General features: G+C 52.1%; 3 protein-coding genes and 1 non-coding gene across 4 annotated transcripts; 1 reads left to right on the top strand and 3 right to left on the bottom strand.

Annotated features, from left to right (window-relative positions):
- Positions 1-237: 237 nt before the first annotated feature.
- On the bottom strand, positions 238-328 carry B0T26DRAFT_t48. Its single transcript has one exon. It is a non-coding gene; the product is annotated as a tRNA-Arg (tRNA).
- Positions 329-5,076: 4,748 nt separating this feature from the next.
- On the bottom strand, positions 5,077-5,928 carry B0T26DRAFT_638395 (uncharacterized protein; the record flags this gene model as incomplete). Its single annotated transcript, XM_060437028.1, has 1 exon — positions 5,077-5,928. The coding sequence occupies one exon, from the start codon at positions 5,926-5,928 to the stop codon at positions 5,077-5,079; it is 852 nt and encodes a 283-aa protein (XP_060300411.1).
- Positions 5,929-8,992: 3,064 nt separating this feature from the next.
- On the top strand, positions 8,993-10,210 carry B0T26DRAFT_809912 (zinc finger protein-domain-containing protein; the record flags this gene model as incomplete). The annotated part of the gene is made up of 4 exons (XM_060447261.1): positions 8,993-9,010; positions 9,199-9,698; positions 9,744-9,792; positions 9,865-10,210. The coding sequence occupies 4 exons, from the start codon at positions 8,993-8,995 to the stop codon at positions 10,168-10,170; spliced, it is 873 nt and encodes a 290-aa protein (XP_060300410.1). The 3' UTR covers positions 10,171-10,210.
- Positions 10,211-19,676: 9,466 nt separating this feature from the next.
- B0T26DRAFT_694935 (uncharacterized protein) lies at positions 19,677-20,121 on the bottom strand. Its single transcript, XM_060441271.1, has one exon. It carries the CDS (start codon positions 20,003-20,005, stop codon positions 19,796-19,798), a length of 210 nt encoding a protein of 69 aa, XP_060300409.1. The 5' UTR covers positions 20,006-20,121; the 3' UTR covers positions 19,677-19,795.
- Positions 20,122-24,120: the final 3,999 nt, after the last annotated feature.

Below are 24,120 nucleotides of genomic sequence, written 5' to 3'. Positions count from 1 at the left end.
CTGGCGGCTCGCATAGCCTGATCATCTCCCTGGTGACTTAGGCGGACGGAGAGAGCAGCCCCGTTCCGTGACGTGTGTCTTTCAGACGCCGTGGCTAGCCGCATGTCATCAAGCAAGATGCATATGGCTGCGGTTGCAACTTGCGCCTTGGGGTCCCACAACACCCGTCAGCATGAACGGTGAATATCGGCATCAAGGGGGCAGATTGACACACCAAGAGAGCAAAAATGAATGCTTCGATGGAGCTGGGACTCGAACCCAGAGCCTTTACCAACAGAGAGATATCTTGTCGCCGGAAAGTAACGCGCTACCATTGCGCCACCAGACCGATGGTGCTTATGTTTGATGGGGATATGGTATGGTTCAGGATTGGCTCTTTTCTGTGGGATGGCATGCATGGCGTGACTTGCTCCCAGGGCGTGACTTGCTCCCAGCCCTGGAGTGGGCGGTGGACTCTGTTCCTCGCAAGGTTTTCTCTGCAGGGCGGCTCCGCTTTGTGGGTTGCTCGTCCATCCAGGGTTATGGACCGTGGCGGTAGTGTTATGGTATGAGGATGCGATAGGGAAGGATGAGGTGAGTGGCTGTTCCTGGGAAAACAGCTGGCATTTATTCATGAGAACTAACTACTAATTGTTGATGTGAAAGGTTGAACAGCTGCAAAGGCTTGGGTCCCAAGGTTATAAGCCACACACCAGGGGGAACTCTTCACAGTAATTCTCAGCCTAGTGTTCGGTGAAGACGGCTAGGCTTCCTTGTCTTCCAGAGGCGAGGTACGTACAGCTGCATCCACACACACATGATGTTTCTTTGTCTTTACCCCCGAGTACAGGTAACTTCGATGGTCTTTGTCAGTCAACACAATAGCATTGTTCTCCGGTGATCCTACCACTCTAGCGCATGGGAAGGCGCCGAGTTAGGGATGGGAACACGACTTCTTTTAACAATTTCGGAATATAAAAACGAACGCCGTCTACCATCTCGGTCGAGTAATCTGTCTACCATCACCATCCTCCATCACCATCCTCCAAGGAAACAGAAATCACTGCATCTTCCTTTCCATCCACTTTCGCACGCCACTCCACACACGCAACTGCAGGACTTTACACAGTCAGAAAAAAATCAGCTAATATGTGCATAGTATACACGGTTGACATTTGGTGCAGGGTGCCGAACCACCAGCCTCAGACGATCGCTGACCACTGCGAGGTACTCAACGGATGCAACCTCGAGGACGACCACGAGATAGAGGTGAAGCTGCCCACCCGGGTCTAGGAGGAGCGGCGTCTTACGTGCCCTGTTTGCAGAGCGCTCGCTGCCATGGCTGGGCAGGACGTCGACGACTCTGGATCGTCTTCGGGCGAGGATGACGACGACTATCCTGAGCAGTACGCTCTCACTCCGGAGCCGAGCGAGTCTGGAGACGAGATGGCCATTGGCGGCATTGTTGGAACTGCCAACATTGTCGGCACGCCGGCTCATTACAACTCTGATGATGACATGGTGGACGTTGACATGCATATGCAGCAGCTTGCTGTCTCGTCCCGGGAGGCTCTTGACCAGATCTACGCTAGGCCAGTCTTTAACGACTCCGACAGCGAGCACTAAGTGGTGGGTCTGGTAAGTTTATATTCCCTTCCCTGCTTTGTTTTCTTTATTTGCATTTGGCTTCAAGGCATTTGGCTTCATGAACGCGTACTTGCGCGCTAACTCGGTAGCCGGGGCCTTGCCCTGCCTACTGGATCAACTAACTACCGCGGCAGCGCAGGCCGTTTCTGTTAGCAAGATAGATCATCGAACAAATATACAACAAGATAGATCTTCGAATAAATATACGATCGTTTCCGATGACTAAATTCCCCCCTGAAAATACTGAACGTGAAAAACCTTGCTCATTACCCAAAACTTGCGTGTTCATCTGTTGTCTTTTAATTTGGGGGCGTCTCCGGCTACTTAAAATCGTCCCCGTCCACTGTATTCCTCCGTACATAAGTCAGGTGGGGGACTTTTGGAACACCCCTGCCTATGGAACAGCCCCTGAATCGGACCCCGCACAACACCACAAACTTCAATTGCCAACAACTTTGTCAATTAATTAGCTACAATGATGAAGTCTTCAGTATCGGATTCTCCTGATTCTTCTCTTTCAGAATAACTAAGGTCCTCTCTGCCAGCCTCTCTCTGTGAGGCACGAACCTCCTCAATTCCAGCGAACTGCGTATTAGGGTCGACTTAGACCTTCCTTCTCTTTCGGCCTCTTGTGCGTTCTAGGCTTTTTTCTGCAGCCTCCAATTGATGCGCCGTATTGGCTAGTTGGAAAACCACGTAATCGAAGGCTTTTGCGGCCTTGCGTATGAAAAGTCGGTCGTTGGCAGTCCGTTTCTGGCCGGCTAGAAAAACCTGCCCCTGAATACGGAAATCCTTCGGCTTTTTAGGGGTAAACCATATAGGCCGGCCCTCCGAATTCTTATGTAGAATGGGGTTATGGACCTCTTGAAGGTCTATAGAAACCGTAGAGGTCAGTTGACCAACGTCGCCGTTAGAATTCTTAATAACAAGGCCGTTGCTTAGGGGCTTCCTGAGGCTGACCAGCCAGAGGCCTGTAGCTTTCCAGCCGGCTTTGATATTAGATTCAGTCATTCCATAGACCCTGGCTTGCCGGTAGCATTCTAGGAAGGCCCTCTTTTCAGCAACAGTGCCTTCGTCGAAGCCGGAAACAACCTCGTTATGCTTGGCTCTGTACCGGGCTTTTAGAGGGCCGAAAACCGATAAATCCAGGGGCTGGAGAACGTGGGAGGTGTGGGCTGGTAGAAATAACAATTGTACGTTATTAGAAAAGGCTAGCCACATGAATTCTTTGGTGGTATGACTACCGTGGCCATCTAAAATAAGGAGGCGCTTCTCCGAGGGGGTAGCTGGCCGAGTCTCTGGAAGAAAGATATTGCGGAGCCATGCGACGGCAGTATCATCGTCAGACCAGCCGTTTTCAGTGGGTTTCCACTTCCAGCCCTTAAATGGCTGTAAATCGCGTGGATACCATTGTTGTTGAAGGCTTCCACCTTTGAAAATGACGACTGGGTTTAAATACCGGCCGTCAGCGGAAATACATTCGATAATCGAGGTCCAAATTCGGTCTCCTTTCTTCTTTTTCTGGAATTTCTTTCTTTCCTTAGATCCAACAACCAGGCCGTTATCTCCAATGCCAGAAGCAATGCCAGTTTCATCCATATTATACCTATGCTTGGCTGGAATAGCCTCCACGCCTGGAGGCTTCAAATAGTCAAACCAAGGCCGGATAACGGCCTCACAGGCTCGATCAGCACGGTTTGTATGGATTCTCCGAGGCCTAATTGTAGAAATAGATGGATTTCTAGCCAAAAACCGGCTAGTCCAGCGTTTTCCGAGGGTCTCGTTATCTTCGAGCATTCTTCTAGCTAGTTTCCGAATTTGGGCGTGGGTTGGAGGGTGACCGAGCGACCCTTGGAATAGAATCCATTCGGTTAAGCGTTCTTCCATAGCCGGAGAAAGCTTTTGATTAAGAATTTGGGCCTTGGAGGCTGGCTCGGAACCACGAACCCGATTAAAGAGAGTAGTAGGGGGGATGCCGTGATTTTCAGCAGAGCTACGGAGTAAGCCGGTTTCTGCATACTCTGCCAGCGCATTCTGCAAATCCAACTAGGTATATCGCTTCATCTTTCATTTCTCAATTGAATGGAGAAAAGAAGATAAGTATTGAAGCAGAATTGGTCGAGTTGCAAGCGATTGAAATAGGCGAGTTGGGTGGCGAGCGGCAAGTCCTTGATGACAAACCTTGTTCCAAATCCAGGGGTGTTCCATAAGCACCACCTGACTTAACCCTAACCGTATTAAACATCTAAATTCTGCCGCTACGTAATTTACCACTTTTTACCAGAACGCAACCTAATTCCGCTGCAACCTTCGTATTCTCTGGCCCGTGATCAAAGTTGACAGTGGTTTAAAGGGTCTTGAATTGTCTGTCCCCTCCTCCCATCTAATAATACAGGAAAGAAGGCCTTTTATGCTTCCAAGAAAAGGACAAAGGGAACCTGGTTCAGCAGTCTGTTCAGTCGTGCTACGTAAGGGACTCGGCCGTAGCAAGGGAGAAAAAAGAGGGCATTCGGAAGTCCGGGAGCCCGGAAAAGGGATCAGGGCTGAAAGTCACGAATGAAGGGATATGCAGTGTTTGGAGGGATATGGAGGGATATGCAGGTATGTGGTTTGACAATGTGGCTTAAAAGTGGCTCAAAAGTGGGCAACATATTCCACTGCAACCTTCCTTGTCAACCAAACCAACACTAAATCATCGCCAACAATTTTAATTAATCGATGCATCAGTAAAGCTTCATTTTCTTCATTGTTTATCATCGCGGCTGTGCTAACTTTGCTTCAGAAATGCCCGATCTTGAAGACTTCAGCGATTCGAGCGATTCCGGCGATTCCCAGCGATGCGCCCAGTAACGAACCTATATGCTACTTATTAAAGAGTAGGCAACTTGCTATACCAATAACTCCTCAACTTCGGTCAATGCACTACATTACTAGTTGAGTCAGTCAATAAGCTTCTCAAGTCTTTATTATTACCGGTAATAGCAATACCTTCCAGACCGTACAATAGTCACTCAATATGGTGGATGTTACGATCCCGGTGCAGGGTACAGGAGGCGCCGTAATGCCTCCCTTGGATTGAGCAAATGCACCTAGGAAGGCGGGGCCTCCTTCGGCCGGTGCCCAATCCGAAAGCGCTCAGTGCGGGTGTGAGTGCTCAGTGTGACTGAGCACCAAGTGGAGCACTGAGCACCTAAGGGAAGGAATCTGATTGGCTATTCATAGTTATTCAGCTGAACGGAGCCACCGTAGGCGAGCTTGCGAGCCGGAGGTGGCGTAGAGAGGCTGTATTCTATATTACCATGAGGGTGCCGAAGTTTCTCGTATCGGGATTGGCCAGTTTACGTCCGTGTCGAAATGGACAACGGGGACTGGTCGATCGGATAATCCTCGGACGTATTAAGCACAAAGAATGAGGAAGGTAGTCGCCATTGTGTTGGGTAGTACTATTTTTCAAATGCGGGCCTGCCGACTTAGACTCAGTAAGAAATAGATCAGGCTACCAACCGCAAGGGCATGAGACATTCCTATAATCAACTCCGACGGATTGATTTCAAGCTCCTTGATCTTATTCGCGTGAAGCTTGAAGTTACGAAGGGTAAAGAAATGTCCACCGGTCCCGTATTTGACACGGCCTAGACAAGGACGGACAAGACAGTCTTTATTGGAGTCACTGTCCTTGATGGTTTGCCGTGCTTTCTGAGGACAGAATTTATCCACCAGTGCATGTCGAATCGGTCGCGGAAGGGGGAAAATCCGCTCCATGCAAAGAGCGTGGCGAGCAAGTCGAGGATAGTGAGGCAAGTCTGGAAAACGCTCGAGATTATCGCTCCAGAAGGATTCAGTATCTGGAGTTGCGTACCAAAAGCAACGCGGAATCTCGACCTGATCTGGTATATACGGCAAAGACTTGAAGCTGTGGTAGACACGTAGATGCTTCGTATAGTTGTTCCACAGCTTCTCGGGCTGTCCAGACACCGGAAGTTTGTAGGCAAAAATAGTCCCAGGATGCCCAAAGATCTTGCCAATCGATCCGGTCCCAATCCCTCGAAATATCGCGTCCGTTCCAATTGCGGCTTGCTGCTTCTGCGCAAAAGAGGAGCTGGTGGTCACGGCAGACTTTATTGATAGCATTCGCTTGAGAAGGGACTCAGGCGACTCAGCCTCGGCTTCTGCCTCTAGATGCTCTCCCAATGTCAAATTTTCCATGATTGCCTCCTTCAATGAAACATCCATGGACGAAGCTGTCGATTGGTCAGTTGTGGCGCCGAGACGACGCGATAATCTTCCGATATCAGAGCTCATTATGGGCTCCGCAATCATGTGTCCATCACTCCGTGGTAGCTTGGACGACTCTGGCTCATCGCCTTTACTGGCAATAACCACCACGGGTGGTTGTTTGGGTTTGTCAGACATTGAAGTTTGATTCTCTTTCGGATCTTGGTTGAGTTTGGATGTATTGATTAGATGGCAGTGAGGTACCTTGAGTCGCGATCTGTAACAAGAAACAATCGGAAAGGAGAATTTAAGAAACGTGCGAAGTATTTCCCACTGCCAGCTTTTGGTAAACTAATTTCATTTTTATCCTTATTTCAGACGATTTAGAACAACTCAATCGGCGATTCCAAAGATAGAAGGAACATCTTCATCCAGCAAGTATTTTGTCCACCAATTACAACGGTTAGCGAGATCCCCACTAGGGTCCTGAAACCTTTTCAGCTAATAAAATACACATGCTCAGATAGGGGTGGGTCTATTACGTTACTGTTCCGACTTAGCTCAACTTTAGAGTTCTTAAAGAGCTTTGATGTACGCACCACCATTTGTTTTTCGCACCTCCCTGGGGATCTTGGCAGTTGCTAGCAGTTGAGATTCGCAGAGCCTTGAGATACGCAGAGCCTATTTTAGGCTGGCAAAGTTGTGAAATACCATCTTCCCGCTCATGCGCTTCCTAAGTTAGGTGGGGGGGTAAGCGAACACTACTGATTTAGAACATTCTGTATAAGCAGGAGTCCCAACTAACCCTCCAACAAAAGAAAGGGTGATCTTTTTATTTACAAAACTTCAATACAATCTTTGATATCCTCTGAATCATCCGCTTCTTCCGCATCTTCTAAAACCTCTGCTGCACGCCCTACAGCTCTCTGGGCCTCACGAATAGTCTGAATATTCGCAAAGGTGGTATTTGGATCTTCTTTAACCTTCTTCTTCTTTCTGGCTCTTATTGATTCGAGAGTGTGTTCTAGACCTTCAATCTTTCGCTTCCTAATAGCCAGTTCAAAGGCCTGTTCATCCAAAGCCTTACCAATCTTTCTGAGGAAGAGCTTATCCGCTGGCATTGCTTTGATGATGCGTGCGAACTTCTTTGCCTGCTCAACGTAATCACGTGCCTTTCTAGGAGTCCTCCACTGCACCCGATCGTCTCCATAATCCTCCAGGATTGGCATACGGAGTGTGCGAACCTCTGGGGTAACTATAGTAGTTCTTAAGGGGCGTGAAGTATTAGAATTCTTGAGGAGGAGTGGGCTTCTTAGCGGTTTGTTGACATTCAAGGGCCAAAGGCCTGATGCCTTCCATCCTGACTTAGCATTACTCTTAGTAATTGCCTCTGTGCGTGAAATCTGGTAGCATTCCAGAAACGCACGTTTTCCGGCTACAGAAGAGTCGTCAAAGGCGTTAGCAAGAAGGTCCTCAAGCCGTCTGCGATAAAGTCGTTTTAGGGGGCCAAATATGGCCAAATCTAGGGGTTGGAGGACATGGGAAGTATGGGGAGGCAGATAAATAATGTGAATATTGTTTTTGAATGCCTCCCACATATAATCGGCAGTTGTGTGGCTGCCATGGCCATCAATAATAAGCAGTCGTTTCTCAGAGGAGTTTGCTGGCTTGGTGAGAGGAATGAACACATTTTTTAACCATTTGAGGCTTGTCTCATCGGTAGTCCATCCTTTCTCAGTTGCTGTAAAGAACCAATCCTGAAATGGCTTCATATCCAAAGGAAACCATTGTTGTTGAACGCTTTTCCCCTTAAAAATGACCAAAGGAGGAATGCAACGGCCAGCTGCTGAGATGCATTCGACAAAAGTGGTCCAAGTGCGGGTTCCAGGCTGTTTTTTTTGAAGCGCCTTAAAGGCACGGCTTCCAATGACAAGGCCGTTAGTTCCTCTGCCTTCCATAATACCAGATTCGTCCTTGTTCCAGCGATTCTCTGGCTTAATCGCCCTGATAGCTGGTGTTTGGAAATGGTTGAACCAAGGTCGAATTGTTGACTCTGTAGCGCAGTTGACGCGGACCGAATCGACTCTCTTGGCCCTCTGAGTCTTCAAAATTCGATTGCGGTTAAGAAAGGCACGGCACCACCCCTTTCCAAGTGGTAAGGAGTCCCCCCTTTCAGCTAGAATACGGCGTGCAAGCTCCCTGATCTGTGCATGTGTAGGGGGCAATCCTAAATCTTGTTAAAGAAGAATCCATTCGACTAAACGATCCTCTTGGGTCTGTGTAAGCCTTTGCTCATCTTGATGAGCAACATTTCGAGGTAGGGAGCCATGTAGACGGCCATAAAGGGTGGAGGGTGGAACGTTCCATTTTCGCGCGACTTTGCGTAATTGATGTGTTCTGACGGCTTCCTCGCAAGCCTTGCGGAGGTCTTCTTCTGTATATGAAACCATTGTCAAGAGAAGAATAAAACGAATTGAAGATGAAGAGAATTGGAAAAGAATTGGTTGAGTTATGGGCTTTTTATATAAGAGGGTTGGTTGTGTTCCTCGCTTATCTAGAATGTTCTGGATCAGTGGCGTTCGCTTACTCCCCCACCTAACTTATGTGCCGCCCGGGTCAACAGTGTCGAAGCTATCAAAACTTTCAAAAGCCCCGACAAGCCGAAGCCGGCCACAAGCTGCAACAGGGGGGCTAACCTGCACATCCCATTTTGGAGGGTAGTTGACGAGCTTACTTTAGTTTTATTTGCGGGCGTTTATTACCTTATGTAGTCTGGAAGTACTAGAAACCACTTTTGTTAGTGTACTCGAATTCTGTCAGATGGAACATGCTGGAATGTGGGCTGTGAAGGAGCTAGGCAAAGGATTCGCGGCCTACTTCGCCACTCATTTTGCCACCTATTTTGCCACCACAATAGTAGTATAAGAAGGAGGCTTTCTGGCACTGCCAGAAAGCCAGGAAGATAGAGAAGACAATCAATTGAAGCCAGTAAAAAATCCTGAAGTGCAGTAATCCAACAAATTCTTATTCGTTAACGAAAAAATTGACACATTCCGCAGCTGAAGAGATTTAGACTTAAGGTGCCTGTTTTTGCCGAAGCCACCAAATAAAATTTTCAACGACTGGCTGGAACCGACTGGACAACATATAAATGGGGGCGGGCGATTCCGTCTCTTCTTTTCTTCATCACACTTGACACCTAATAATTACCCTCCTACTCTTTGCACGGAACTTATCGAATTCGCAACACTACACTAACTTACATTCAATATGGGCAGCCATATTGAGCAGATCACGTCTGCAAGACATACATCTCAACTTGAGAGAATCGGCTATGGCTCCTGCGAGACTGTCTAGTCCGATGCGTTCAAAGATGCCGACATAGACTCGCAATACTCAGCCATCGTGTTGAAGCGAGGAGACGGCCTTCCAGATCGATCCATCTCCAATGAACGCCGTATTCATCGGCAGATTCTATCGGCAGTCCAGATGCACGGTAACAACCCGTTATTCTTCCGCGTCAATATTCCGTCGGCCATCGACCATTTACCTCCCCAATCCGACAAATGGAAGACGATTCTTCCGCGGCTTCTAACAGAATTTGTGGCGTGTGAAGCACTCGTTAGCGAACGGATCTTACCAATGCCTCGCGAAACCCGTCGTCTCCTGGTACAAAGATTTTGGAATGGAGATATTGACTCGGTAGTCAACGATAAACGAAACGAGCACTGCCTCGTGCGCCCGTACCTTGGCCGTCGTCGGCAAGGGGCACGACAGAGTCGCCTACAATCCATCAGCCTTCGTAACTATCCCCTTTACGCCGACCAGATCGAAGAGCTTGGGCTCCCGATTGACGAGTAGGCAATGGCAGACACATTGGCATTTCTCCTCTGGGGCGTGAGAATAGATGCCAACGATGTCGAGTTTGTTCTCGCCCGCCCCCTAACCTCGGTAATAGCAACCACCGAGTCGCATTCGCAGAACACAATGCCAGCGTCGGATCCGAGCATTGGAACGACAGAGCTCACTACGGGCATTCTCGGTTCTCATGCTATGTGGCTCCTCGATTTCGACTATTGTAAGGAACTCGATATGAACGAGACCGGCGTCAAGGTCGCTGTCCAGCGGTTTTGGCGGAACGATCCGTTCTATCCAAACCCGAACTGCAAGTGTCCCGAGGACGAAAGACTATGGGCATTGTTTAAGGACAGGTTTCTCGGATCTAGTAGAGCGATTCTGGAAGGAGAGTGTGAAGCAATTCGGGAGCTGCCAGAACTATTGATGGCGAGGATTGTGGAGACGATAGGTGTTTATTATAAAGGTAGTTAGACTAGATAGATGGTGAATACGGAATAAATATTTGTAATTGATAAATCATCAAGATAATTACTTCGTGAGCCCGCGTTCCGTGGACATGTGCTGAAGGAGAGGGCTCTTGCGCAGGACAGTTAGAGAAGCCAGAAAAACCAACAAGCTTATTGACACATAATTACTCAAAAATAATTCAAGGAAAAGAATGGATTCGCCAGCGCCATATAGCAAGAAACGAGTCTATATAGCGGAGGGTACCATAAGAAGCACAACCGACACCGCGCCTCTTCCCTGAGCAAGCAAACAACCCCTAACCTTATACTAATCACAAATCTCGCCGACCCGAGCCATCACTCTCTATTCCATAACCGTGACTGTGGTTCCTAGATCTAGGCCGTGCGGACCATACGCGCGGCTAGTAGCTACCCCGACTAATGTCCCAGATCGTAGAGCTATTTCTGTAAGACGGCCGTTCGTACGACTCTCTATCTCCAAAGGGCTATATAGCTACGAAGCAGACCTCGTTATAATCGTAGAGGGGATACTATTTCTACCGCGTCTATTGGAGGCGATCTACTAACTCCTATATAATCTTTACGGTAGCTAAAAGCGAAGCCGCGTCTGTGTCCGGATCTACTACGACGAGCTTCCGGGCGGAGAATAGCGCCGAGCAGATGCTCGACGTGACGTATTCTATCCTAACGAGGATTAGGCGGTCCTCTGGTGTTTGTGGAATAAGAAGGGCGGTGTCGTGTTTCGTATACCGTTCGAGTTCGACCTTTCCGATGTCTTTCTTACTACCCGGTGGATAGTCGATATGGAGGTTTAGGAGCTGGTTAACGGCGCCCCGCACGGCGTCTAGAGACTTGATCTTGTCCACTATGCTTTTTAGCCTATCTGCGTACTGTCACGGTCGCCACAGGGCTCATGTGACAGGATTAATTCTATTGGCTGCATTGTGCTTAGGGTGTGGCCTGTGCGCACTGAGCACCACTACCTATTTCTCCGCGCCCTGCGCGGTGTGAGGACCCGTCCACCAAACTGGCCCTCAAGCAGCCAGAGCCGCCCAGAACCCCGGGCCTATCAGAAGCCGCCTAGAGGCCCCACCTACCCCACTGATAGATGAAAACTTATTCGCGAGCACGCGACGCGTTGTTAGACTTTTTGTCACGGCCGGCTTGGAATGAGGGCGGAACTCCTCTATTGGGCGCTATAGACGAAGATTCTAAACTAAAGGGAAAAGGGAAAAGAAGCTCAAAAGCCTCCCGTCGCGAGATTCTTCCAGGGCGTCTCAAGGTGGGGCTCTGGCTGGTTGGGTGGATTCACCCAACTGGCGTCTGATTAGTCAGAGCGTCTGGGAGGCCTGGAGGACCAGGCCCTCACACTACCCCCCTCCAAGCCGCGACTGCCGTGACGGTGGTCGTGGCTTTGAAGAGCGGATTTAAGCGTGCCTTCTAGTATACTTCCTCTTTTGCCTTGCCTTGTACCCTTTGTGCTCTGCCTTGTTATCCTCTTCGTGGTCCTCCGGATATTCGTCTTCTGCTGCTGCCTTTATCCAATCACGCAGCCTCACTGGAGGTCCTGCGGCTTCGGGGTATTCTCGATGAAAACTATCCAGCGCCATAGCTGCATTCTTGAGATTCTCTGCCTTATACCAAGTATCGTCGGGGTCGTGCCCCTTCCAGGCAACTTGGTATTGTAGGGTCTCTCGTTGGCCAAACAGTCGAGAGGCATTAATCCTCTCAACTTCCCACTCTGGCTCCCCGTTGATCTCCTCAGGTGGTTCCGGTAAGCTGGTCTGTTGGGGTAGGGGACTGTCATCAGCCTTACGTAGCCGATCTGCATGGAAGAGGTTCGTGCCTTTGACATAGGGCGGAGTATCCAGCACAAAGCTATGTCCTCGTTCCTCCACGATCTTCCATGGTCCTGCCCACTGTGAATCCAACTTGGTACTCGGGGCCTCTGTCCTCATACCCTTCTTGCTCACGTATACCAAGTCTCCAATGGTGAAGTCGACGGGACGTCGCTTCTTGTTCGCTTGGACGGCTTGGGCCGCTTGAGCTTCTAAGGCATTCTTCCTTGCCAGGTCTTGTACCGCTTTGGTCTGGGTGACGAGCTGTAATGCTTTCTTTTGCGGGTCGGTCGAGGTATTGAGGTCTAGGATATCAATAGAGAGGGGGTTCCGTGGGGTGGCTCCCAACGCGACTTTTAACGGGGCCATGCCGATGCTCGAATGCCAGGACACATTATGGGCGAAGTCGAGTGCCGGTAGGTACTCGCTCCAGGTGTCTTGGTACTTGGTGAGGTAAGGCCTCATTCGTTGGTCTAGATCCGCGTTGGTGATCTCCACGGCGCCTTGCGTCTGTGGGTGGCGAGAGCTGCCGTGACGGTGTTTGGTCCCGGTCAGCTTATTAATTGTTTCCAGAAATTCCGAGATAAACGGTCCTGCATTATCGCTAATCCAGACAGCCGGGATACCAAAGAAACGGTATACCTTGTGGAAGTAGCGCTCTGCCAGATCCGGTGCGGTATCGTTCTTGTGTCCAGGGAGCGTAGCCATTATCTTGCTGAACTTGCAAATAAAGGCCCAAACGTAGTCGTAGCCGTGACGATCCTTCGGCATATCTTTTCCGTCGACGACTACCTGGCTCCAGACTTCATTCGGCACCTCCAGAGGGTGTAAGAGGCCCGGGGTCTTGTCATGACGGGTCTTGTTCCTCTGGCAGCTTCGGCAGTTCTTGATGTACCTCTTGACATCCTGTCGGAGGGTACTCCACCAAAAGTCTTTCTTGAGGAACGCGATAGTCTTGTTTTGGCCTGGGTGTGCGAAGATAGGCGGCTCGTGGGCTTCTCGGATTAGGGCCGTCCGTAGATATACCGCTCCGTCGGACGTGACTTCCGGTACCACGAGACGACCGTTATCTACGCCCAGACTCTGCTTCTCGTTTTCCTCTTGGATCAGGTCTACCAGGTCAGCGCCGCGAGGCATATCCGGATTCACTACCGCTCGGGAGATAGGCGCTAGGACTGGTTGGATGCGTTCCACTGGTATCAAAGGGAACGTACGATCTTCCTCCTCTCGTGCCTTAACCGTAGGTGAGTCGACGGTCTTACGTGATAGAGCGTCGGCAACCACGTTTTCTTGTCCCGGGCGGTACTGGAAGGTGATATCAAACTGGCCTAGGAAATCGGACCATCGGACCTGACGGGTTGACAGCAACCGCTTAGTAGACCAGTAGATCAAGGCTTTATGATCCGTGACCACGAAGAACTCCTGGCCGAGAAGAGAAGGTTCGTTATCCTTGAGACAGTTGACCACGGCGAGCAACTCTTGATCCTGGATCGGATACGCACGTTCGGCCGGAGTCATGTTCTTCGACGAGTAGCCCACGGGTCTCCAGACTCCGTCGGGCTGTTGTTGCATGATCACGCCTCCAGTGGCGTTGCGTGAAGAATCCGTTTCCACTCGCGTCGGGCGGCCGGGGACGAAGAAGGCGAGGACTGGGGCCTCGGTGGCCAGCTTCTTCAGTTTCTCAAAGGCCGCTTGTTGCTCGGGTCCCATTACAAATTCACTACCTTTCCTCAATAGCTTGGACAGGGGCTCGGCGGCATCGCTAGAGTGGTGGCAGGAGACTCGGACATAGTTGCACAAGCCCAAAAAGGACTTGACGGCGCGTATCGAACGTAGGTCCTCAAACTTCCAACTCTGGATGGCCTTGATCTTCTCTGGGTCGATACGTACGCCTTTCCCAGCTTCGAGAACTAACCCTAGGTAGTCAATGACTTCCACGTCAAAGCTAGACTTCTTGATGTCTCCCTGTAGACCAGCCTTATACAAACGATAGATGGCCTCCTCCACGTGTGCGAAGTGTGGCTCGTTCTTCTGAGTATAGATGAGAACGTCGTCGGCGTAGGCGCTGGCAAAGTTGTCTAGGAGCTCGTTCAGCTGAGCGTTGATGAAGGCTTGCCACCAAGCAGGGCCGACCTTGAGTCCAAAGGGTAGGACTTTCCACTGGAAGGTTCCTTGACGGGTCTTGAAGGCCGTCAAGAATCTTGAGTCGGGGTGGACTAGTAGACGATTAAAAGCTCGGATAATATCGATCTTGGTCAGGCGGCGGGCGTTACGGCAGTTGGAAAGCGTTCCTTGGATATCGGGTGCGAGGAACTGGCGTCCTTTCAGGAACTGGTTGACCCATCGGTAATCCACACAGAAACGTTTCTCCTCGGTACCCTTCTTTGGTACAAATAGCGTCGAAGCGGCTGTCTCCTCCATACAGGGTTCCACGAATCCAATCCGTAGAAGCTCGTCTACCGTCTCTTTTTCCAGAGGGAGAAGGTGACCGGGTGTATAGAACCTCTTGGGCTTCCCTTCCAAAGGTCGCTCCAAGTCTAGGGTCACGTCGAACCCTTCACGGCTCGGCGGCAGCTCGGTCGAAGCTTTCTTGGAGAAGAAGCCTTCGAGATGGGCGAGCTCCTTTGGGAGTTTATCGCGAACTCTCTTGACGTGTTCGGGATCTTCGCCGGCAGGGAAAGGAATTGGCTGTCCGTCGTGGGTCTGCCAGTTTAGACGAGACGCAACGACGTTCAAAGAAATAGGTGTATCCGGCATGTTCTGTCGAGCCCATCTAGGTTGCCGGGGGTCATTTTCCACATGCCTACAGAGAGCTGCAATATTGACCACGAGGGGCTTGTCCTGGTCTCTGGGGCTAGAAAGGGCGATGGGCGCTAAAACTGGGTTTATCGTTCTCAAAGGGCGCTGGATAATCTTGGTGACCCTCGCTTGCCTTTCGTCCTCAGCTATCAGGCGGTCGCGACGCACCGCGTCTGCCTGAGCCTGTATGTCGAGCAAACCAGTCTGGCATGGAATAGTAATGGTGGGCGAATACTTGGCGAGCGCTGGTAGATCTTGAGGCCAGATCATGGTTCGCGTGGCGGGGAAAAGGCCAACGCGATACTTAATGAACCATTCTTGTCCGATAATAACATCGTCGGCAGTGGGGATAATGAGGAACTTCTGTCGTGGAAATCTCCGTCCGTCGAGTTCCAGGGAGAGGCGGATCTGGTGGGTGGCTTTGGCGGCGAGCACCCCATTAAAGTCATTAAGGCAGATAGGCTTAGATAGCTGTTCTCGAACGGCGCCTAGTAGCTTCACGGCCTTATTGGCCATCTTCGGGGTCATTGACAAATAGATATCTGCTCCGGTATCACAAAGAGCTTTGGTTTTGAGGCTAATTCCTTCCAATTGGAGTTGAATAGGGAATAGGAAGGTTTTTGATCCAGACGATCTGCTCACTTTAGCTAGTCGTGGTATACGGACTGTCGTGGAGACTTCCGACAGTCCTAGCAGTTTTCCGATTCGTTAGACGACGAGGATGACTGCTCCGGGGAGGTAGGAGGATCCTGGTCGAGGTCTAGCATCATCTTGGCCATAGCCTTCCGCTCGGGGCAGTCACGGGCGAAGTGACCTTCCTTACGGCAGATGAAACAAGTATCGTCTTTCCCTCCATCCTTCTTAGCCTCGGGAACTTTGGTTGCAGCTGGCTGGGAAGTTGGCTTCTCAAACCGAGACTCCCTAACATGGGTCCGTTCGCTGTGAGTGGTTGGCGAACGTGTCCGGCGATCCCTCTTCTCTTGTTTGCGCTCTCTGTTCTCCTCCCAAGCGCGCTGGTGGGCTAGAGCAGCATCCGCGACGCTGCCAGCAAAAGCTTCGTAGGAGATTGTCGGGTTCTTTGAGTCTCCCAAGAGTCGGGTGTCAAGCCGGGCGGGAATATGCTCATAGAGTAGGGTCTTGCGCTCAGACTTGGCAATATTAGCCTTATCAGCCAAGCTATTGACTAATCCAATGTATGAATGGATAGTCACGTCCTTATTCGCCGGATCATACTTGAGCTTGGCTAGCTCGGCCCTGGCTTTCGTGGCCTGGTTGTCATCATGGTAGACAGTCGACAACGTAGCCACCATCTCGGCGACGTTGCGGAAGGGCATCTCCTGAGAGCTGTACCGACTCTCCAGCAGGTTGTTCGGGGATCCCTCCGTAAGAGAGTTCAGAACCGCCATGCGGCTACGTTCTGTCTTGAAAGTGGCATCGTCTTCTACAAACTTGTCGGCCACCTTGATGATCCACTTATCGAAGGTTCCGTCAACACCCTTGAAAACTCCAGGGTCGACACCGGCCTTGCGAGCCTTCCGGTCGAAGGTTTGGTTGGCGGCGTGCTGGTCCTGACCGTAGGGCTTGAAAGCGGGAAGGGCGGCGAAGCCAATGGGTGTGAAGCTGTCCCCACTGAAAGCGCTCTCAGCGGGGGTGACAGTTCGGGCCCGGCGATTGACGCCGTCGGCGGTGCGGGCGGCTGCCTCCGCCCTGAGTTCTGCCACTTGGGCAAGCAGAACTCGGTAATCCTCGGCGCTCGGGGCGCCATCGTCACCCGGTACGCTACGGGTTTCGTTTCCCGGCATGTTGTCTATCGGGGCGTCGACTTCTATACTGTTGACTGGCTCGTTTGGCTCTGTGTCGCGTTGCTGTGGAGCGGGCTTAGCAAGCTCTGTGCTCGAGGGGGTTGCTATGACTTCTTCGTCGGACTCTTGGGTCTTCAAGTTCGCTTCCTCCTGGGTCCGTTCGCTTAGCTCTTTTGGCTGAGAGAGGCGTTCGGATTGGCGCATCGGTGGTCCGTAATCTTTCTTCTTGGGCATCGACGCTGTGGTGTTTGGGGGTTTCTGTGGCCTGGTTTATCGTCGTGCACAGCCGACGTAGTGGGTTGTTTGTGGGGTTTGACGTATTTATTGATCGCTAGCCAGCGATGAGAATTGAGAGTTTAGAATTGTGTCACGGCCGGCTTGGAATGAGGGCGGAACTCCTCTATTGGGCGCTATAGACGAAGATTCTAAACTAAAGGGAAAAGGGAAAAGAAGCTCAAAAGCCTCCCGTCGCGAGATTCTTCCAGGGCGTCTCAAGGTGGGGCTCTGGCTGGTTGGGTGGATTCACCCAACTGGCGTCTGATTAGTCAGAGCGTCTGGGAGGCCTGGAGGACCAGGCCCTCACACTTTTCCTTCTTTCCTTCCTCAGTTTAGAATCTTCGTCGATAGCACCCAATGGACTGAGTTCACCTCAATGCCTTGCCCTGGTCGTGACACGCGGACCCGGCGATAGATTCCTTTCTCTTCCTTAGCTTTAAATCCACATTCGTTACTGCCTTCAACCATTGACATCCCTACTGCGTAAGGCGGGCCGTCACATGTACCAAGCGACAATTATGTCCGCGACTCCCTACTAGTCAATGGAGCTCGCGGGAGTGTCGCGGCCACGCGCCTTAACGACCTCCGCAACCCGCAGCCTGATTACCTGTAATTGATTTTCCGTAGCGCCCGCCAAGCGCAGTAGATCCGGGCGTTCGGGATCCGGGTTGGTGAGGGTAACGGGGTAGAATAGAGCCGAGACTATAGACGAGAAGTCTAGTACGGCGCGGCCCGACCCGATGCCGTGGTAGCGCTATGAGACAGCTCGTATATACTCGAGGCCGGAGACTCCAAAGTAGTCCTTGGATCCCGGGTCGGCGAGTGCGGGCCGCTGGCGTACAGAGACGAGTTCGATACTATCGGAGAAGTTGCATTTGATTATCTCAAAGCCGGCCTCTATCCGGAGCACGCCCTACAGCCCCCAGGCGACGGCAATGTCGCACAGGTCCTTGCCGCGCTCGTAGTCTCGCATCGGATGGTCGGACCGGCTATTGCGGAGGATAAAGTCCTACGTGTCCAGCGTGCCGAGGGTGGTCTTGCCGGCGCCCATGCCGTCGACGTAGAGGACACGCAGGGGCTTTGTTACTCGGTAGATTTGGAGATAGCCGGGGTACTCGTAAGGCTCTTCGTCACCGTCGTCGTATGCGGATCTGGCCTGGCCGTCCTATGCATGCTGGTCGAGGAGGCTTTGTAGGGGATTGAGCGTGCGCGGAGATCTCCTCGGGCGTGTAAACATCTCGGCGTGCTCAATCTCAAAGGCTAGCTATTCGAAGCCGGGCGGCTGATCTGGCACGTTATCGCCGTGATAGAGGAGGACATCGTTGGGCACCGTGGCTAGGAATAGTGAGAGGCCGTTGTAGTTTAGCGAAGACCCCCTTGGGATTGTCAATACTTGTTTTAAAAAGTCTAATTAAAAATTGGAGTTGCTGGTAATGTCTTACACTGACGCAGCGCCGAGTGCACGGCGTTAAAGATGTGGAAGCCGTTGTGGCGGGCCGCTTCCTCGCTCGACCCGAAGTCTGAGTCAAAGTCTGGGGCAGGGTCCACGGGGACGTTAACGGCTAACGCGGCCGCGGCGCCCCAAAAGATTAGGAACGTGGCCGCCGCCAAGCCCGCCGCAAAATGCCGCAGGACCAGGCGGTTTTTCATAGCAAAAAAAGCAAAAGCTGGCCAAGTTTAAGGTGAGAGGCTTTGTAAGTAAGGCGATCCTGGGTATTAGGTATCGAGCAAAGAGAAGGAAAGAGCGGTCGCCCTATTCCAATATTACGGCAGGATTTGGGGGTTTCGCTAGGTTAAATCACTAGCTCTACACCCACCTTCACCGCACCTGCTAACTTCGGACGGCCATCGGGAATGGGCAATTTAGAGAAGCCAGCAGGAAGCGAATGCGCTTATCTGCCATCCTATTCACCACCTAGAAAGCGGGGTTTCTTTTCGCGGGCCTTTGGAGCACTTGAAAATTAGATGCATTGGCAGCCAGAGACAGTTTGGGTCTCTCTATCGAAACTAGGTTAGCTGGTAGTGAAAGTGACGTGCAGCTAAAGCGGCCCACAGCGCGTGCCTGCCGCTAAAGCATTCACAGCCGGCGCACGAGCTATTTTCGTCTCAGCACTTTCGTCTCAGATTCAGTGGGTTCCCTTCTGAGCCTCCGGCAACCCACCACTCCACTGGGAATTTCCCTGGCAGCGCTCAATGCGGTCCCGTCCTGCCGGGCGGCGCGAAGCTGTTATAGAGAATGAGGGACAGCCGCTGCGCGTCTTTCAAGCTAACCTGAAGCAACGATGCATTAATAGGCATTTAAATCAGCCCTATTCCCGCATCTCTTTGGGTAAGAAAAAAAGATAAAGAGGAGAAACAAAAAAAACAAACAACACCAGGGATTCGCTAGTCGTCACCAACCCAACTACTAGTCTGGCGATTAGAAACCTTGTCTCTGGGAGTCGAAACAGCCGAAAATGAGGGTATATAGGAGCTGAAAACGGGGCTCCAGAAGTGCACCGAATAAAAATGCGGCATCTTATCTCTTATCCGAATTCAAATGGATTCCGCATTGGGTTTAGCGTAATAAATACCGTCTTCAGAAACGCCTGCTACTCCGTCTCGGAAAGCCCGTAAAATAGAATGCACCCAATTAAATACAGTGGAGACCGAAACCAGTGTCCAGAAACTCAATGTTCAATCTTTCTCCGCACGGGCCAGTACCCCACTTGTTGTGGACCACACAGTGCGTCGCAGCCCGCTTTGTACAGCTACCGTCAACTTCAAAAACTGGCTGCAGCTGGGATCAGCCGCTCTTGGTGTAAAAAGTGCTTATCAAAAGTAGCGACCTAATAACTACATAAATATACACTCTGTCAATCTGACAAAAGAAATAAACCGGGTTGGACTATGTAAGCGAAACGCGAAACACATTCTAGCTCCTCCACTTGGCAACGGTAGCCAAAGACGATTGCGTGTCGGGATGCTTCTGGCCAAGAACTCGGCGTCGAGCTTGGGCACAGTCCTCCATCAGAGCCAAAGCATTGGCATGTCGACTTTGACATTTCCAAGTAAAAGCGGTGTTGGCCATGCTCGTCAGCGTATCTGGGTGATCGGCTCCGAGCTTGGTCTTGCTCGTCTCCATCACCTGCACAAACAGCTTCTCGGCCTCCTCCCACCGGCCCTGGTTCCAAAATGTCGACGCAAGGTTGGCTATGCTCGTTAGCGTATCTGGGTGATCGGCCCCGAGCTTGGTCTTGCTCGTCTCCATCACCTGCACAAACAGCTTCTCGGCCTCCTCCCACCGGCCCTGGTTCCAAAATGTCGACGCAAGGTTGGCCATGCTCGTTAGCGTAGAAGGGTGATCGGCCCCGAGCTTGGTCTTGCTCGTCTCCATCACCTGCACCTCCAGCTTCTCGGCCTCCTCCCAACGGCCCTGGTTCCTGTATGTCGACGCAAGGTTGGCCATGCTCGTTAGCGTAGAAGGGTGATCGGCCCCGAGCTTGGTCTTGCTCGTCTCCATCACCTGCACAAACAGCTTCTCGGCCTCCTCCCACCGGCCCTGGTTCCTGTATGTCGACGCAAGGTTGGCCATGCTCGTTAGCGTATCTGGGTGATCGGCCCCGAGCTTGGTCTTGCTCGTCTCCATCACCTGCACCTCCAGCTTCTCGGCCTCCTCCCACCGGCCCTGGTTCCTGTATGTCGACGCAAGGTTGGCCATGCTCGTTAGCGTAGAAGGGTGATCGGCCCCGAGCTTGGTCTTGCGAGTCTCCATCACCTGCACCTCCAGCTTCTCGGCCTCCTCCCAACGGCCCTGGTTCCTGTATGTCGACGCAAGGTTGGCCATGCTCGTTAGCGTAGAAGGGTGATCGGCCCCGAGCTTGGTCTTGCGAGTCTCCATCACCTGCACAAACAGCTTCTCGGCCTCCTCCCACCGGCCCTGGTTCCAAAATGTCGACGCAAGGTTGGCTATGCTCGTTAGCGTAGAAGGGTGATCGGCCCCGAGCTTGGTCTTGCTCGTCTCCATCACCTGCACAAACAGCTTCTCGGCCTCCTCCCACCGGCCCTGGTTCCTGTATGTCGACGCAAGGTTGGCCATGCTCGTTAGCGTATCTGGGTGATCGGCCCCGAGCTTGGTCTTGCTCGTCTCCATCACCTGCACCTCCAGCTTCTCGGCCTCCTCCCACCGGCCCTGGTTCCTGTATGTCGACGCAAGGTTGGCCATGCTCGTTAGCGTATCTGGGTGATCGGCCCCGAGCTTGGTCTTGCTCGTCTCCATCACCTGCACCTCCAGCTTCTCGGCCTCCTCCCACCGGCCCTGGTTCCTGTATGTCGACGCAAGGTTGGCCATGCTCGTTAGCGTAGAAGGGTGATCGGCCCCGAGCTTGGTCTTGCTCGTCTCCATCACCTGCACAAACAGCTTCTCGGCCTCCTCCCACCGGCCCTGGTTCCTGTATGTCGACGCAAGGTTGGCCATGCTCGTTAGCGTAGAAGGGTGATCGGCCCCGAGCTTGGTCTTGCTTGTCTCCATCACCTGCACAAACAGCTTCTCGGCCTCCTCCCACCGGCCCTGGTTCCTGTATGTCGACGCAAGGTTGGCCATGCTCGTTAGCGTATCTGGGTGATCGGCCCCGAGCTTGGCCTTGCGAGTCTCCATCACCTGCACAAACAGCTTCTCGGCCTCCTCCCACCGGCCCTGGTTCCAAAATGTCGACGCAAGGTTGGCCATGCTCGTTAGCGTATCTGGGTGATCGGCCCCGAGCTTGGTCTTGCTTGTCTCCATCACCTGCGCAAACAGCTTCTCGGCCTCCTCCCACCGGCCCTGGTTCCTGTATGTCGACGCAAGGTTGGCCATGCTCGTTAGCGTAGAAGGGTGATCGGCCCCGAGCTTGGTCTTGCTCGTCTCCATCACCTGCACAAACAGCTTCTCGGCCTCCTCCCACCGTCCTTCGTCGTAATATACGCGACCAAGCCTAAATCCCACAAAATCCCCATATCTTCTCCGGTCCCTATCTTCAGCATTGATTTTGCTTATATCCGGAAGATGTACCATCAGATGTCGGCGGAACTCAGGCTGCTCCTTTCCTCCTGTCATTTGATAGCACGCCGCTAGAATAAACGTTATATACCACCAGCGCCACAATCGATCTGGCTCGTTCTGTTTCTGCATTGCTCGCCATTGCACAAGACTGTGCATGGTCACTCCAGGCCACTGCCCCTCCGCTCGATGCAGCAGGCTGTAGCGGACCAGTACATCGCGGCTCTGCCGGTACCGGAAACTATCCCATTCACCCTTGTAAAGTGATAGAAACTGCCGGAGACCGACCGGCATGACTTCGTCAGCTTCACCGTCTAGCTGAGCGTCGACCGTTGTTATGCCAAGACACGCCAGACGGAACAATTCGTCCTGCACAATGCTGCCTTTGAACTGCGCTAGGAAAGTCAGCAGTAGCTCGGGCTGCAGACGCGAATGCTCTCTCTTAATCTTCTCGAGGGTGGTATCCCACACTGTCCACACCGTCAACTGTGTTGGCAACAGCCCCCGGAAGCCGTCCATTTGTAGGAGCTCATCGCGGTGTCTGTCGTAATCTGCAAGATACTGCGACAAGGCATGCTCAGGTGCGGAGTCGTTGCTAATGTAGGCACCCGCAAGGTCGATGGCAAGCGCCAGATATCCAAGTCGTTGCGCTATCTTGCCGCAGTCGCGTCGGATCCCCTCCGAAGCCGACTCTACGCTGGGCTGCAGGTGTTGGAGGAGAAGCGCCACTCCTTCCACCGGTAACATAACGCCAACGTGCACCGGTTCGCAGGCCCCTGGGACGAGCCTCACGCTTCTGTCGTCGCGGCTGGTTACGACGACGCTTCCCCGGTTCCCCTTTGGCATGATCTTCTGGATCCCCCAGCTGACATCGTCTGCATTGTCAACAATCACCAGCCATTCGTTGTCTGTCTCTGTTCTGTCGCGAAGCCACCGGAGCACTGCTTGTACGACTCCGTCTGTCAGAACGGACTCTTGCTTCTCCGCACGCTCCTCTGGAAGCCTAAGCTCGGCGGCACATCGTCTGAAGCTAGATCGCACTGCCTCCTCGTCTGTCGCGTCGATCCAGAAGATGGGGTTGTATCGATCTTTATGCTTCTCGGCGTAGGCTAGCGCCAGCTGGGATTTGCCAGTCCCACCTAATCCGTAAAGAGCAACCGCGTATGGAACGCTTGCTTTCTCGTGCCGTATCTGGAGCTTCTGCTCGAGTTTCGCCGACAGCTCGGCTCGCTCCGTATAGGTATGCACCGTCTCAAGCGGGACAGCGTAGTAACGCTTCACCGTCTGAGTGCAGGACTTTGTTACTTCCATCAACTTCGAAAGTATTGTCATGTAGCTTTCGTTTTTTGATGTAAACTTATTGAGCCCATAGTGGTCAACAGATAGCCCGATGTTTCGAACGTTTCGGTACTCATAGGTGGCGGACTGCTCGCGGACACACTGGATCTGGCATTAGCATTCGCACCGTCTAGGCTGACATCCCACGGTAATTACAAATTGCTGCCATTGAACGAACCATGTCCGGAGAATTTGCGTCGGTCTCTTCTCAAAGAAGTTAAAAACACGTAAGTCGTCTGGTGCAGCCGCTACAAAGTCCTTATGTAGGTCGAGCAACGAAGTTGAATCATATCCCAAATTAGCCAGCAGCAGTGGATTCGACCCAAGCGGCTGAAGAGCTTGTGCCGCTAACCAGCCCCATGTGCCGAAGCTGGTCCCGCGATGCGGCGCACCTAGGAAGAGAATCGCCTTAGTATGGTCAACGATGTGGCCAAAGTCTCGCCTCGCTCGGGCTTGAACAAGTGCCTACTACAGTCAGTATACGCCGTTATCTAGAGCGGCTTGTCGGCTTACCCGTTTGACAACCAGACCACCAAAGCTGTACGCCACGAAGATCAAGTTCCGGCTTTTCTCCTAGGGCCGGAGCGCGTCAGCAATATTCCAAAGCCGAGCCTAATCTTCAATACTCACCATCTCGGACGCACGGATCCCCCCATTGATGTGCTCAAGGAGCTCATTTCCGAGGTTTGTCAACCGTGTATGCACCGCATCCCTCTTCCAGTATGAGTCGTAGTTGTAAAAGAATATGCGAATGTCGGTGCTGCCCGTCGGAAGAATGTCGCAGGGGAGAAAGTCGCTGACCCAGTTCACGAACTCGCTATCCGGCGCCGCTTCCCCAGGTATGTTGCCCCCGGTTATAGGTTTCGTCGCTCGCCACGTCGTAT

This window comes from Lasiosphaeria miniovina, assembly GCF_030549165.1.
Source record: "Lasiosphaeria miniovina strain SMH2392-1A chromosome Unknown B0T26scaffold_2, whole genome shotgun sequence".
In the NCBI taxonomy this organism is placed as follows: Eukaryota; Fungi; Ascomycota; class Sordariomycetes; order Sordariales; family Lasiosphaeriaceae; genus Lasiosphaeria; species Lasiosphaeria miniovina.
Note: the sequence above shows the minus strand (reverse complement) of the source record. Positions and strands in the feature narration are given on the sequence as shown.

Excerpts from the sequence above, each read along its gene's own strand:
- B0T26DRAFT_694935 (XM_060441271.1), bottom strand. The coding sequence starts at position 20,005 with ATGGAGACGAGCAAGACCAAGCTCGGAGCCGATCACCCAGATACGCTG.